Consider the following 15,571-nt stretch of genomic DNA (forward strand, 5'->3'; position numbering starts at 1 on the left):
TATTCATCACTAATTTTTGGGGTATTTTGTTTTTGCATGTCAGAAATATTTATTTCTAAATTTTGTGCACTGATATTGGTTTACCTGGTGAAAATAAACAAGTGAGATGGGATTATATTTGATTTTTATTAAGTTGCCTAATAATTCTGCACAGTAATAGTTACCTGCACAAACAGATATCCTCCTAAGATAGCCAAATCTAAAAAAAACCCACTCCAACTTCCAAAAATATTAAGCTTGGATATTTATGAGTCTTTTGGGTTGATTGAGAGCATAGTTGTTGATCAATAATAAAAATAATCCTCTAAAATACAACTTGCCTAATAATTCTTCACACAGTGTATATCACATGTAGCCACGGAAATAAATTCATAGAAATTAACATTAACATAAACAGGAGGAATCAAAATTTCAAATCCATTCTCTTCAAAAGATATATACAAAACACAAAATCATAAAACTTATAAGAAGGCAAAGAAAAAGAAAAATACAAACTAATTAAATAAACCATATTATTCTATCATATTAAATCTCAATATTGTAGTAATCCATCTCAATGCGCATCAGAATCATTTAACCTCAACAATTACTTCATTTGAAAATCCATCAAAAGAGTTTTTTTCTATCCTATTGTTGATTTCTCGACTCCAGCTGATCTTATTTATTTATTTATTTTATCTCTCTCCATATACTTCATTCTTTATTTCCATACAAGAATAATTCTTTATCATTTCCTCTAGAGCTCCATGAGCATTCATGTTAATGGAAAAAACAATATACATAAAAAACAATTGTATACATTATATACCCTGTAATATTCCATATTTCACTCTTCAATTGTACCAAGTTATCCATGTGTATATATTGAAGAGCAAACACAGACGCAGCCGAAGATCCAGGGAACCACTAGACGAGGACCTCAAGAAAAGAAAGCAGCGAGGACCCCTAAAATCCATTGGAACTCCCGAGTCCACACCGCGAACCGAACACCACAGGACACTTGTATCCTGTAACACTCCACTCGCGGCGCACACCCAAGGAACCGGGACCCCAGGATCACCGCCACCGTTCATCCCAAAATCCCCACCCAGCTAACTCCCATATCAGATCCACAACCCTATCCGTGCATACAAATCCATCCACTCGGCCGCACACACCACTCTCCCCTGTATACACACATGGAAAAGCTGTCTTTCAAGATTTTAAAAACATTTCCAGAAATTATACACGGAAAAAATATTCATCAATTCTCAAATATTCCAAAAATACTCCCCTCTGATGCACATCAATCCTCAATCACCATATTAATTCATAACAATACACTTTAAAGCAATTCATTTATGTATAATACATGAAGAAAACTAAGAAACTCTTTTCACATCCGAATGTTCATATGTTGAGGACACAACCTTATCCTATCTTCATAATCCAAAATACTATCCAGTACTTAAATTGTGCATAATGTAGCAATGTTATTAAGGTGATTTTTTTTCAGTCATCCCCACACAGGTAAACGTTTTAAGATTAATATTTTTTTTTACGTGTCACACCAATAATGCTAGATATTAGATTAAATGACCGTGTGGCTTAATCTACATAGGAGAAACTACACATCAGGTAGGGACACGTATTAATAAACATAAGTCTACTGTTAGATGTGGGGAGACCACACTTCCCTTCCCATTTCATTTTAAAGAGAAAGGCCATTCCATTGCACAATTAAAATATCAGATAATAGAAAGTGTCAGTACACCTACAAGAGGAGGGAATATTAAGAGGATTTTACAACGAAGAGAAGCATTTTGGATCTTCACCCTTAATACCTTCTCTCCAAACAGGTTAAATTGTGAATATGAGATTAGTCATTTTATGTAATTCTGTTTTATTGAGATGATGTTTTATTTTCCATCTAGACTTTACAGACGCGATAAAATATATGCGTATGAACAGTCATACACCCATTAAAATGGAGACTTCCACTTAGATGTGATTGAAGGTTGGAACTGGTCATGTGAATTCAGAGAGAGAAATTGATGATCAAATTGTATGTGAAATAAATTGAAGTTCATAGAATTATATGATACATAAATATTGTATGCACAGCTTTTGTAAATTCGAATGTCCATATGTTTACAGAAGTGATTTGTGAAGCAATTTCTGAAATATAATGAAAATTCATAAGTAATTAAGAATAATAAATTAAATACAGTAAAATAAATAAAATAAAATTAATGAAATTATTTAATAAAATAATGGAATAAGAGTACTGGATATAGTATTTTGGATTATTTAGATACAATAAGGTTGTGTCCTCAACATATGGAAATTCAGATGTGAAAAGAGTTTCATAGTTTTTTCATTGAGATTTAATATGATAGAATAATATGGTTTATTTAATTAGTTTGCGTTTTTCTTTTTCTTTGCCTTTTTATAAGTTTTATGATTTTGTTTTTTGTATATATCTTTTGAAGAGAATGGATTTGAAATTTGGATTCCTCCTGTTTATGTTAATTTCTATGAAGTCATTTCCGTGGCTACATGTCATATATATGCACGCTGAATGTTCCACAATTGAAAAAAGCCTGGGAGAGACTGAAACGTCTTGCCTTGTGTGGATTGCCATTAAAGAAATACTATTCAACACGTGAGTGCCAGGGCTGGTTCTTTTACCCTACTTGTGAGTTGATTCCCCACTTGTACTAGCTGGTGAATGGAGTGCTGACTATTTTGAAATGGTTTTGAAATTGGTAAGTGGCTGTTTATACAGTGGCATGTAAAAGTTTGGGCACCTCTGGTCAAAATTACTGTTGTTATGAAATTCTGTGCTCTTTTTTCTCCACACATACCTTTGATCATTGTGGCCAAAGAGTTCCATTTTAACCTCATCGGTCCACAGGACTTGTTTCCAAAATGCATCAAGCTTTTCGACTTCAACAGTGCATGCAAGACGACCCAGGCATCTCACAGAACTGGAAGAACTTTCCAAGGAAGAATGGATGAAAATCCCTCAAACAAGAATTGAAAGTCTCTTGGCTGGCTACAAAAAGCAATTACAAGCTGTAAGGTGGTGCTACTGGGTACTAACCATGCAGAGTGCCCGAACTTTTGCATTGGCCCATTTTATTTTTTGTAATTTTTAAAATGTACTATCTTTAACTTTAGGCCTTTTAGAGATCATTTCATCTTCAACTTGCTTAGCTGTTCACAATAACAGTAATTTTAACCAGGGGTGCCCAAATGTTTACATGCCACTGTATGTGAAGTGCTTGTTGGAATGGGGCCTTTTCCATCTCCGCTCAGCAACCCTGGCAGCCCGCCTCAGTTCTTTGGTCAGGTTAGTTTGCCAGGGTTGCTTGTTGATTGTGCAAGCTTTGATATGTGTGAGGAGAGCGACCGATTCAAGAGCTGCAGCTGTTGTGCTATATAAAGTGGCAGCATAATAAGCATTGTGTAAGGAACCTTTGTTTGCAAGAGGGAGAAGGGACTCAGAAAGTGAGTGTAAGTCAAGGTGTTTGAGATTTCTGCGAGGGTGTTCAAGTTTGTGGAGTGGGGATTTTGCACATGGAAAGGAGAGAGGAGAAAAAAAACTGTGAGTAGGTTGTGGTCAGACAGCTGGAGAGGTAAGTTAGAGAGGTTAAATAGGGAACAGGGGTGGGTGAAGATGAGGTCCAGTGTGTGGCCATCTTTCTAAGTTGCTGCGGAGGACCATTGAGTGAGTCCAAAGAAAGAAGTGAGTTTTAGAAGCTTGGAGACAGCTGAGTGGGAAGTGTCAATGGGCATGTTGAAGTTACCCATGATAATAGTGGGGATGCTGGCAAAAAAAGTAAGTATACAGCCATTTTCATTTTTCCAGCTTAAAAAAATAAAAGGATTTGAAGGATCTGTTAGAGGGCTTGTTGTTTGCAGGAGAAGCACTAGTTGTATTAGTATCTTGGACAATCTCTAGTCAACTAACTTTGCTAAGAGCTGAGATGCGCCCCAGAATAGAGGTATAAAATGACCTCAGTGTCATTAGTAGGTATGGATGGAGTCCAGGTAGACTAATTGGAACAGCAGCAGATAACAGTGATAGTTAATAAGATTCATAAAAATGAAAAAGTGTTTTTTTTTTTACTTTTTCATTTTTACGAATCAATTTGTGAAGCACCTGGGGGTTCCAAGTGCTCACTATGCATCTAGATAGGTGCCTTGGGGGGTCTAGTTTCCAAAATGGGGTCACTTGTGGGGGAGCTCCAAAGTTTGGGCACACAGGGGCTCTCCAAACGCAACATGGTGTCCGCTAACAATTTGAGCCGACAATTTGTTAGCGGATATCATGTTGTATTTGGAGAGTCCCTGTGTGCCCAAACATTGGAGCTCCCCCACAAGTGACCCATTTTGGAAACTAGACCCCCCAAGGCACCTATCTAGATGCATAGTGAGCCCTTGGAACCCCAGGTGCTTCACAAATTGATTCATAAAAATAAAAAAGTGTTTTTTTTTTCACTTTTTCATTTTTACGAATCAATTTGTGAAGCACCTGGGGGTTCCAAGTGCTCACTATGCATCTAGATAGGTGCCTTGGGGGGTCTAGTTTCCAAAATGGGGTCACTTGTGGGGGAGCTCCAATGTTTGGGCACACAGGGACTCTCCAAACGCAACATGGTGCCCGCTAACAATTTGAGCCGATTTTCCATTCAATTTGTTAGCGGATACCATGTTGCATTTGGAGAGTCCCTGTGTGCCCAAACATTGGAGCTTCCCCACAAGTGACCCCATTTTGGAAACTAGACCCCCCAAGGCACCTATCTAGATGCATAGTGAGCACTTGGAACCCCCAGGTGCTTCACAAATTGATTCGTAAAAATGAAAAAATGAAAAAAAAAAACACTTTTTCATTTTTATGAATCAATTTGTGAAGCACCTGGGGTTCCAAGTGCTCGCTATGCATCTAGATAGGAGCTCCAAAGTTTGGGCACACAGGGGCTCTCCAAACACAACATGGCGTCCGCTAATTATTCAAGCAAATTTTACAATCAAAAAGTCAAATGGCGCTCCTTCCCTTCCGAGCCCTGCCGTGCGCCCAAACAGTGTTTTTTCCCCAAATATTGGGTATCTGCGTGCCCAGGGGAAATTGCACAACAAATTTTGGGGTCCATTTTTTCTTGTTACCCCTGTGAAAATAAAAAAAATTGGGTCTAAAGTAACATTTTTGTGAAAAAAGTTAAATGTTAATTTTTTTCTTCCACATTCAAAAAATTCCTGTGAAGCACCTGAAGGGTTAATAAAGTTCTTGAATGTGGTTTTGAGCACCTTGAGGGGTGCAGTTTTTAGAATGGTGTCACTTTTGGGTATTTTCTGTCATAAAGACCTCTCAAAGTGACTTCAAATGTGATGTGGTCCCTAAAAAAATGGTTTTGTAAATTTTGTTGGAAAAATTAGAAATCGCTGGTCAACTTTTAACCCTTATAGCTCCCTAACAAAAAAAAATTTTGGTTCCAAAATTGTGCTGATGTAAAGTAGACATGTGGGAAATGTTATTTATTAACTCTTTTGTGTGACATATCTCTCTGATTTCAGGGCTTAAAATTTCAAATTTTGAAAATTGCAAAATTTTCAGTTTTTTTCACAAATAAACGCAAGTGATATCGAAGAAATTTTACCACAGTCATGAAGTACAATGTCACGAAAAAACAATCTCAGAATCAGGGGGATCCGTTGAAGCGTTCCAGAGTAATTACCTCATAAAGTGGCAGTGGTCAGAATTGTAAAAATTGGCCTGGTCATTAACGTGCAAACCACCCTCGGGGCTTAAGGGGTTAAAATCCGATATGTTGGCCTACTGAAATGTGTGTTCAGTAAATGCACTCAGTACTTGGTCGGGGCTCATTTTGCATCAACTACTGCATCAATGCGGCGTGGCATGGAGGCGATCAGCCTGTGGCACTGCAGAGGTGTTATGGAAGCCCAGGTTGCTTTGATAGCAGCCTTCAGCTCGTCTGCATTGTTGGGTCTGGTGTCTCTCATCTTCCTCTTGACAAGGAGGAATATATGAGTTTCACTTTTTGCATTGAAGAACTGAAATAAATTAACTTTTTGATGATATTCTAATTTAGTGAGATGCACCTGCATATATATATATATATATTCAGTATGTGTGTGTGTGTGTATATGTATATATATATATATATATATATATATATATATATACATATACACACACACACACATACTGAATATATACTGTACGTTACCTCAACTCTTGCCAGAATAATATATGGATCATGTGTAAATCAACCTTAACTTGTTTTGAGTGTCAGCCTCCTTCCTCTGTCAGTTTTTAATGGATTTTATATCATTGTCTATTGAAATTTTTAAATAAACGTAACTATATAGTAATATATTTTTGTGAGTACAGTCATGGTGACAGGTCCTTACAGGCTGTAGTTCTCAAAGTTCTTTTCCGATCAATACTTTGGGGATTTTGTGGTACATTAGGAGCTTCTTTTTAAATGAAACCCAAGCACACCAGTAGTGTACATATATTTTTGTATTTATAAAATTACCAAACAATAACCCTCTTCCTCACTATGATTGAAAAAAGTATTTTGTAACTCCTGCTACACTAATGATTCATGGCTAATTTAGGCTGGACGTGTACTAGTATAAGTGGGTTCACACAAAGATTTTCAGTACGATTTTTGCCAATTGCAATAAAATTACCTTTAAAAAAAGTAGTAATTTTTTTTTTTGCTGCAACTTTGGACAATCATGGCAAAAACTTTTTTCTTTTGTTTTGCTATTTCACAATGTTGGTATAGGATGCATGGGCTTTTTTTTTTTTTTTTTTTTTTTTAAAAATCTTGCTAACAAGTGTACTTTAGGGTGCTTTCACATTGCATTTAGTCAGCCGTACAGTGGCCCTGTCGGGGTTTGTCGGGGTTTACATCAGAACCTCTTCCAAAACGGGATTTGGACGTATGCGCCGATGGGACCATAGGCTATAATGGTGCCGGGAGAGCGAACGTGCGCTCTCACGTGCATAATTTTCAAGAGTGTACACCTACTGGAGGCGGACACTCAGACGCAGTCTACTATTATACTGTATTCTCATTTTACCCTCTCCTATGAAATACTAACAAGGTAGACATAGGGGCCTTAAGTAGCATATTAGCACCTGCATCACAAGGTGGCAACGGGGTGACAGAGGTGGCTTCGCCTGTCTAACTCTTTAGATGTCACGGTAGTTAATGACAGTGGCATCTAAACTTGGCAAATGTTACTTTGCTCCATACATTTCCTGTCCACATCCATCAAACATGTATGGCAGATGTAGCTTAAAGGGGTTCTACGAAAAAGGAATAAAAGAGGGTGCTGGGACATATTCCAAACTGAAACCCTTCCTTGTCATGTGTTAGGATAGATTTCTGCCTGAAGAAACAATTTGAGACATGTGTCTCAACAGTCAGAGGAGTAGGGCTGCAGCAAGAGATAAAAAAACACTCGCCTTTTCTGAGCGAGCAGAACAGGCTAGGATTTTTTTCCTTTGTTACCAGTAAGTCTCCGCTTAGGCTGTGTGCCCACTATGCGTTTTTTAAGCGTTTGTGCTTCGGCAATTCCGCCGCAGAAACGCTTAAAAACGCTTGATAAAAGGTCTCATATGTCCCTCAATGATAATCCGCATGTGCTGTGCACATGCTGCGGGAATTTCCGCTGTGGATTATCATTGCGGAAAAATCCGCAGCATTACAAATTATTTTGCAGAATCGCTGCGTTTTTGCCATCATTGAATCGCTTAATATCCGCATGACTACATGTGCACATGCGGATATTAAGCGATTCAATGTGCGGATGGTACCCGGGTCTGGAGAAGAGGAGACTCTCCTCCAGACTCGGGTACCATAATACCTGTAAAAAAAAAAAAGAATTTAAAATAAAAAAATATACATTATACTTACCTTCTGATGGCCCCCGGCCTCCTGTATATCGCTGACGTCGGTGGTCGCGTGACCTGTCACATGACTAAATGACATCATGGAAGGTCCTTTTACTCCACCGCGAGACACCGGGAAGACCGGAGAAGGAGACCGGGGGTCATCGGAAGGTGCGTATAATGTTTTTTTTTATTTTTTACCATTTGTATTCTTTTTTTTTTAACTAACTTGGTCACACTATATAAAATCCATGCCGGTTGCATGGATTTATATAGTGTGACCAAGTTGTCAAGCACTTTTCCAAGTGATGCTAAAATCGTTTGGAAAGCACTTGATAACCCGCATGCGGAAATGCAAGTGAAGAACGCTTGACAAACGCTTCTACCTGGCAGGAAAAACGCATGTAAAATCCACATGTACAATAAACATGCGTTTTTTCTGCCAGGGAGATGCAGAAAGGCTCAGGAAAAATGCGGAGCCTTTCTGCATCGTGGGCACATAGCCTTATTTGTGAACTCATTCTTCTCAGACAACTTGACAGATCATGGAGACTGACTTTGAGTTTTAGGCCACATTCACATTTGGTCAGTTTTTTACCTCAGTATTTGTAATCCAAAATCTGTAGTGGAACAATCAGAGGAAAAGTATAATAGAAACACGTCACCAATTCTGTATTTATCACCCACTCCTGGTTTTGGCTTACAAATACTGAGGTAAAATACTGACCAAATACTGAATGTGTGAATGTGGATTTAAGGATAACCTACCTGAACAGGAATTTATGAAGCTTCCCTTTGTTAGAAATATTTGACCTCATTTTTCCAAAAACATGAGTAGTATTATTGCAGATCTGCTGTACTCTCACTCAGGTGAATGGAGATTAAGTAAAATACCATGCACTACCCATGTACAGGTGCGCCCTGTTTTCGTGACAAGGTTTTGTTTTGTTTTTTTAAAGGGATAACCTGAATAGTACACCTATGCGCTAGGGAAACCCGTGAACAAATTATACAATTTAATTTTTTTTTACCGAGACAATCTTCTCTCTGTCAACATCTACAATACATTTGCGGCAATAATGATGTTTCCTGATGGAAAATGTTCATTAGAAAACCAAAACAATTCAATAAATCACGGATGGTCCACATTCAGTGTAAATGTGGCTTACAAGTGTCTAATGTAAGTATCCAACATGAATCACAGCCCTCCCACTTCTGGAAAAATACTGGGCCCATCCATATTCATATAGCATAATATACAGACAGCATTTACCTGACATCATATCCTGATGATTGGGTACGCCTTCTGTGAGAAGAGACAAACCGGTTATACAATGCACGCTTCATTATATGGTCAAGAAAGAAAATGGATTTACAAAAATCACATAAATAGTACAAGCCTATTGTGCTACAGGAACAAGATCATGAAGCACACAGACTTTCTATTTAGACCATACACTACTCTATAAGCCCCTACTCCTTTGAGCGATCAGAAGGGAACTTAAAAAATATATGTAATTATAATAGTAGTTAGGTACTCTTTAATTTAATTAAACCATTCCCGACAAAGGACGTACCTGAACACTTGGTACACATATGAAGCTGGCTCAGGAGTAGCACACCCGCCACCAATACCAGCACCCTGAGCTAGCTCCAATTACTGCTGTTTAAAAAATTACATGCTGCTGTCAATCTCTGACGACAGCATTTAAATGGTTGTGATCTGGGCGCCCATAAGCTCCTGAACAGAGGAAATGCTGGGATTCATGGGAGATTGTCATTTTTACTACATATTGCAATACTGGAGTTTTGCAATGTAAAGTAAAAGTGCTACAAAAGATTGCAGGGTAAAGTCCCCTAGGGACTAAAAAAAGTGTGTGAATTAAAAAAAATGCTTTTAAAAATATAAAAGCATGAATTACCTCATTATTCCCAAAGCAAAAAAAAAGAAAATAAATTAAAAAAAAACATATTTGGTTTCACTGCATCTGTAAAAATCGAATTTATGTAAATATAAAAATTAACCAGTTGTAACGAAAAAAAAAGGGTAATTAAAAACAATTGAATCGCCACATATACATCCAAAATGGCACCAATCAAAAATAAGGATCACTAAGTATACAAAAAGACAAAAACAAGCCCTCACACAGTTCCATCAATGCGAAGAAAAAAAGACACAAATGTTGGCAAGACAAACAATATTTCGTTTTTTTTCAAATTGCCATAGTCTTACTGACCTGGAGATTAAATGTTGTCAGGTCATTTCAACTACACAATGAAGGTAGTAAGAACAAAATTTAAAAAAAAAAAACCATAGCGGAATTACATTTTTTTTTTAAATTTTCACCGTTGCCCTATTTTTTAAAATTTATTTTATGTGTTAAAATAAATGGTGAAATTCAAAACTACAACAACTAATTCTCCCCGCACAACAAAAAGGCATCATACAGCCATGTAAAACATTCTGGCTTTTGGAAGGGGAGGAAAAAAATTAGCCAGGGCAAGAAGGCTTTAAAAAATATTAGGAGTTACAATATTAAGCCTTTCCTGAAAAAAAATATTCATGTTATTTACAGCACTTTTGTTTGATTTTCAAGAAGAAGCAACTACTCTGTTACTCAGATACAACATGACTCACCGATAACGGGGGTGTTCTGAAGTTTCAGATGGAGAGCGCTCCGGAATGGAGAGAGAGGTGGAAGACAGAGTCGTAGCAATTGAAGCAGTAGTAGCCTCCTCAAATGATGGCGGAGTGCAGGGCAGCAAGTCTGCACGAGCTATAGAAATAAAAGAAAATATATGTGATCAATAGACCTATGGTCAGTCTGGTCATTTTGGTCTCTTTATGGACCATGAAACTTAGATGTACGAATTCAGACTAAGTACCTAGCTCCATACTCATGTCATTATGAAACAACGGGAGTCTGGATTTATAGAGCTCATTTTGTGATTATATAGCAGCAAGTTAAATAAATAAAAGAAACATAAGGAATGTCCACATTCTTCCAAAAAAGACCATTGTATAAAAGGAATGGTTGAAACCATCAGATCACTAAAATTTTACCAAGACACTATAAATAAAAATGAAAATGGCAAAGATTGTGGTGTGCTGTGTGTAATGGAGTTGCACAGGATTAGAAAGCATGGCTCTTTTCTTTAAAAAACAATGCCCCACCTGCCTGTCCACAGGTTGTATGTGGTATTACAGCTCAGAGTGTGAAAAAGATGCCATAGTGCCTGAAGCACATGGTAAACTAGGTAGAAGCAGAAGACAAGCACCATATAGATGTGACACCAGGTGCAGAATACTGATAAAGAGCTGCTCACGTCAACCAGCTAGGATGAAGGCAGCAGCAGTATCACTTTCATATACTGTTGTTCTCAAAAGTTTACATACCCGGCAGAATTTTTCCTTTCTTGGCCTTGTTTCAGAGAATATGAATGATAATAAATAATAATAATAATAACAACAAAAACTTTTTCTCCACTCATGGTTATTGGTTGGGTGAAGCCATTTATTGTCAAACTACTGTGTTTTCTCTTTTTAAATTTTAATGACAACCAAAAACATCCAAATGACCCTGATCAAAAGTTCACATACCCCAGTTCTTAATACTGTGTATTGCCCCCTCTAACATCAATGACAGCTTGAAGTCTTTTGTGGTAGTTATGGATTGTAGTGCCGGCGTCCCTGCCCTCTGCTAGGCAGGGACGCTGCTCCCCTCACCGCTCTGCTCCGTGCCCGGCGTCCTCCCCCCGTTCTGCTGTCAGCGCGCGCTCCTTCCCGGCGTCCTCCTCCTGCTCTGCTCTCAGCGCGCGCTCCTTCCCGGCCCCTGTGCTTAGGGCGCGCGCGCGCGCGCTCCTCTCCTCTTAAAGGGGCCGCGCGCGCCGTCCTAAGGAGTCCCCGGCCAATGGCCGGAGGACTTCATCATATATAAGGCACCTCCTCCAAAATGGAGGTGCCCGAGCAATGTTGTTTGCACCTGTGTCTCACCTGTGCTTCAGCCCTCAGGTCCCGTTGCCAGTTACCTGCCAGTTACCTGCCAGTTACCTGCCTGATTCCTGCCTGAATACTTGTTACCTGTCTGCCAGTCTGAGGTCCGACGGTCTGCCTTACTACTCCTGTCAGTCTGTCTAAAGGACCAGCCTGCCCGCTCACCTGGGAGCGCACATCAGCTACCTGCCTGCTTGCCTGAGGTCCGACGGTCTGCCTTACTACTCCGGTCAGTCTGTCTATGGACCAGCTTGTCCGCTCACCTGGGAGCGCTTCTCCGTTACCTGCCTGCTTGCCAGCCCGGAGGCTCCGTTGTCACGTGCTGTGACCATCAGCTACTTCAGACTCTTGCCCGCTCACCTGGGAGCGCTTCTCCACTACCTGCCTGCTTGCCTACCCGGAGGCTCCGCTGTCACATGCTGTGACCACCAGCTATTTCAGAGACTCTTGCCCGCTCACCTGGGAGCGCTTCTCCATTACCTGCCTGCTTGCCAGCCCGGAGGCTCCGCCGTCACGTGCCGTGACCACCTGCTATTCCAGAGACTCTCGCTTGCTCACCTGGGAGCACACATCTACCATCTGCCTGCTAGCCTACCCGGAGGCTCTGCCATCACAGGTCGTACCTACCCTTTACCCAGAGACTGCCCTGATCACTTGCCGTAACTCCCTGTCCGTTCGTCCAGAGACTGCCACCCGCTCCCTTACAAGGGCCGCCCCCTTGTATAGTAGCTCAGAGGTTCCGCCTCCCGGACCCGTTACATGGATGAGGTTCTTTATTTTCTCAGATGGTAAAGCTGCCCATTCTCCTTGGCAAAAAGCCTCCAGTTCCTGTAAATTCCTGGGCTGTCTAGCATGAACTGCGTGCTTGAGATCTCCCCAGAGTGGCTCAATGCTATTGAGGTCATGAGACTGAGATGACCACTCCAGAACCTTCACTTTGTTCTGCTGTAGCCAATGACAGGTCTACTTGACCTTGTGTTTTGGATCCTGGTCATGTTGGAACGTCCAAGTACGTCCCATGCGCAGCTTCCAGGCTGATGAGTGCAAATTTGCCTTCAGTATTTGCTGATAACGTGCTGCATTCATCTTTCCTTCAACCTTTACCAAGTTTCCTGTGCCTTTGTAGCTCACACATCCCCAAAACATCAGAGATCCACCTCCATGCTTTACAGTAGGAATGGTGTTCCTTTCATCATAGGCCTTGTTGACCGCTCTCCAAATGTAATGTTTATGGTTGTGGCCAAAAAGTTAAATTTTGGTCTCATCACTCCAAATTACCTTGTTCCAGAAATTTTGAGGCTTGTCCCTGTGCTGTTTGGCGTATTGTAGATGAGATACTTTGAGGCAATTGCACAGTAATGGCTTTCTTCTGGCGACTCAACCATGCAGCCCATTTTTCTTCAAGTGCCACCTTATTGTGCATCTTGAAACAGCCACACTACTAGTTTTCAGAGAGTCCTGAATTTAAGCTGATGTTATTTGTGGGTTTTTCTTTGCATGCTGAACAATTTTCCTGGCAGTTGTGGCCGAAATTTTTGCTGGTCTGCCTGACCATGGTTTGGTTTTTACAGAGCCCCTGATTTTCCATTTGTTAATCACATTTTGAACGCTGCTGACTGGCATTATCAATTCCTTGGATATTTTTTTTTATATCCCTTTCCTGTGTTATACAGTTCTACTACCTTTTCCCGTAGATTCGGTGACAATTCTTTTGCATTCCTCAGGACTCACAATCCAGAAACTTCAGTGGCTTGATGAAAGATGCAAGAGTATGTCTGGATCCCAGAAACTCACTCAGCTTTTATGCACACACACTGATTACAAGAAAACAAGTCACAAGGTCACAGGTGAGGATGTTACCTTTAGTAGCCATTCAAACCCATTTGTGTCAAATTCTGTGAATGTTATGAGGCCAGAAACACCAGGGTATGTGAGCTTTTGATCAGGGTCATTTGGATGTTTTTGGTTGTCATTAAGACTTAAAAAGAGAAAACACAGTAGTTTGACAATAAATGGCTTCACCCAACCAATAACCATGAGTGGAGAAAAAGTTTTTTTGTTATCATTCATATTCTTTGAAACAAGGCCAAGAAAGGAAAAATTCTGCCAGGGTATGTAAACTTTTGAGCACAACTGTACTTTATGTTTGAACTACTTATGTGGGTCAAATAGTGAACACATCTAAATATTAACATGTGCAGAACATTTCTTAGCATGATATCACTACATTTAACATTTCTCAACATTATGTAATACATTATAAAGTTTTTATTAAAAGCTAAAACCAGGGGTGCACAACCATTTTTTAGTTTGAGGACCGCATTGACATCTTCTTCTATTTTAAGGGGCTGCAATAAAACATAGGCTGCTGGTGTCTTACTAATATGGCATTGTTACTCAAGTGGTTACTAAATGAGATTTTCATACATACTCACTTTTAGGCCACGGCCCCATTATCAGTATTTGGTCAGTACTTTTTCCCAGGAATGGGAGGCAAAACCAGGTGTGGAACAATCAGAGAAAAGGTATAATAGAAACAAGTCAACATTTCTGCATTTATCACCCACTCCTGGTTTTGGCTCCCACTCCTGAGAAAAAATACTGACTGAATACTGACCAAATACTGATAGTGGGGCCGTGGCCTTAGAGTTGCTCAATGTTCTCTAGGTGCTGATGATCAGTCCTATTAATGGCATGCACATCACTCACGCATAACACAGGCAACACAAACAGTGGTCACATATCAAACACAAGCAGCTATACAAACTGCTCAGATCAACACATGCAGCACAAATCAGACACTTGAAGCGCACATACACACCACTCACATATCAGACACCTGAAGCATGCTCCACTCACATATCAAAGACATACTGATAACATATGAGGCACATACAGCCCACACACCACTCACGTACCAGACACAGGCTGCATGCACGCCATATATTTTAATCACTTGCACACTAGACAGATGTTGGTGAAATTATACACATCAGAAATTACAAGCATCACATAAGGCCCATTTACAATTACCGATAAATAGGTATGAGTGTTCCTAGGAATGTTTGCTTCCAAACCATCTGTCAGTCTAATCAGACTACCAAAATGCTCATTAGTCAGTTGAAATGATTTTAACCCCTGTACTCCCGCCAAGCCTGTTTTCACCTTCATGACCAGGCCAAATTTTACAATTCTGACCAATGTCACTTTATGAGCTAACAATTCTGGAACACTTCAACGTATCACAGTGATTCCTGTTCCAGTTCCTCCCATCACCCCAACCCCAATTCCCCCAGTCCTAATTGTATTTTTCCATGTCTTTTTTTGAGCTTTCTCCGTGTGTGCACGATGTCCTGCGCTGAGCATTCATGCTCTTCCCGTGGCCACAGAGCTCTGTTTGGTATGGTTGCTGATCAGAGTCTGCGCCAAAGGACTTTTTACATTTTTAAATATAGTTAGAGTGTAAGTGACAACTGAATTTTTTTTTTGAAAAAAAAATAACAGTAGCTAGTACAGTGTAGCTTTATAGGTAGGGAGGTAGACCATTAGGAGAGTGTACGTCGCAGTGTAAGTGACGTCCAATCTTCTTAAAAATATATATATATATTGTTATGCACACGCCCGGACTGACTGGCGTGTGCGTGTTTATGTAGTGATTCCACTGT

The 15,571-nt window shown here is 39.8% G+C and overlaps 1 protein-coding gene across 7 annotated transcripts in view; it reads right to left on the reverse strand.

Moving 5' to 3' along the window:
• The window catches only part of PIP5K1C (phosphatidylinositol-4-phosphate 5-kinase type 1 gamma), a 633,992-nt gene that overhangs the window by 243,211 nt on the left and 375,210 nt on the right, over positions 1 to 15,571 (reverse strand). For 5 of the 7 annotated variants that reach the window (XM_073685093.1, XM_073685062.1, XM_073685071.1 and 2 more), the window contains exons 13-14: positions 10,551 to 10,689; positions 9,186 to 9,218 (exon numbers count right to left, since the gene is read on the reverse strand). In XM_073685093.1, coding sequence (XP_073541194.1) covers positions 9,186 to 9,218; positions 10,551 to 10,689 — 172 coding nt within the window. The remainder of the gene's footprint in view (positions 1 to 9,185; positions 9,219 to 10,550; positions 10,690 to 15,571) is intronic. The other 2 variants (XM_073685044.1, XM_073685054.1) reach the window with 2 other exon arrangements.

The sequence above is a fragment of the Phyllobates terribilis genome, unplaced genomic scaffold (genome assembly GCF_046119375.1).
Source record: "Phyllobates terribilis strain yellow unplaced genomic scaffold, ASM4611937v1 Scaffold_1__5_contigs__length_1240528914, whole genome shotgun sequence".
NCBI lineage: Eukaryota > Metazoa > Chordata > Amphibia > Anura > Dendrobatidae > Phyllobates > Phyllobates terribilis.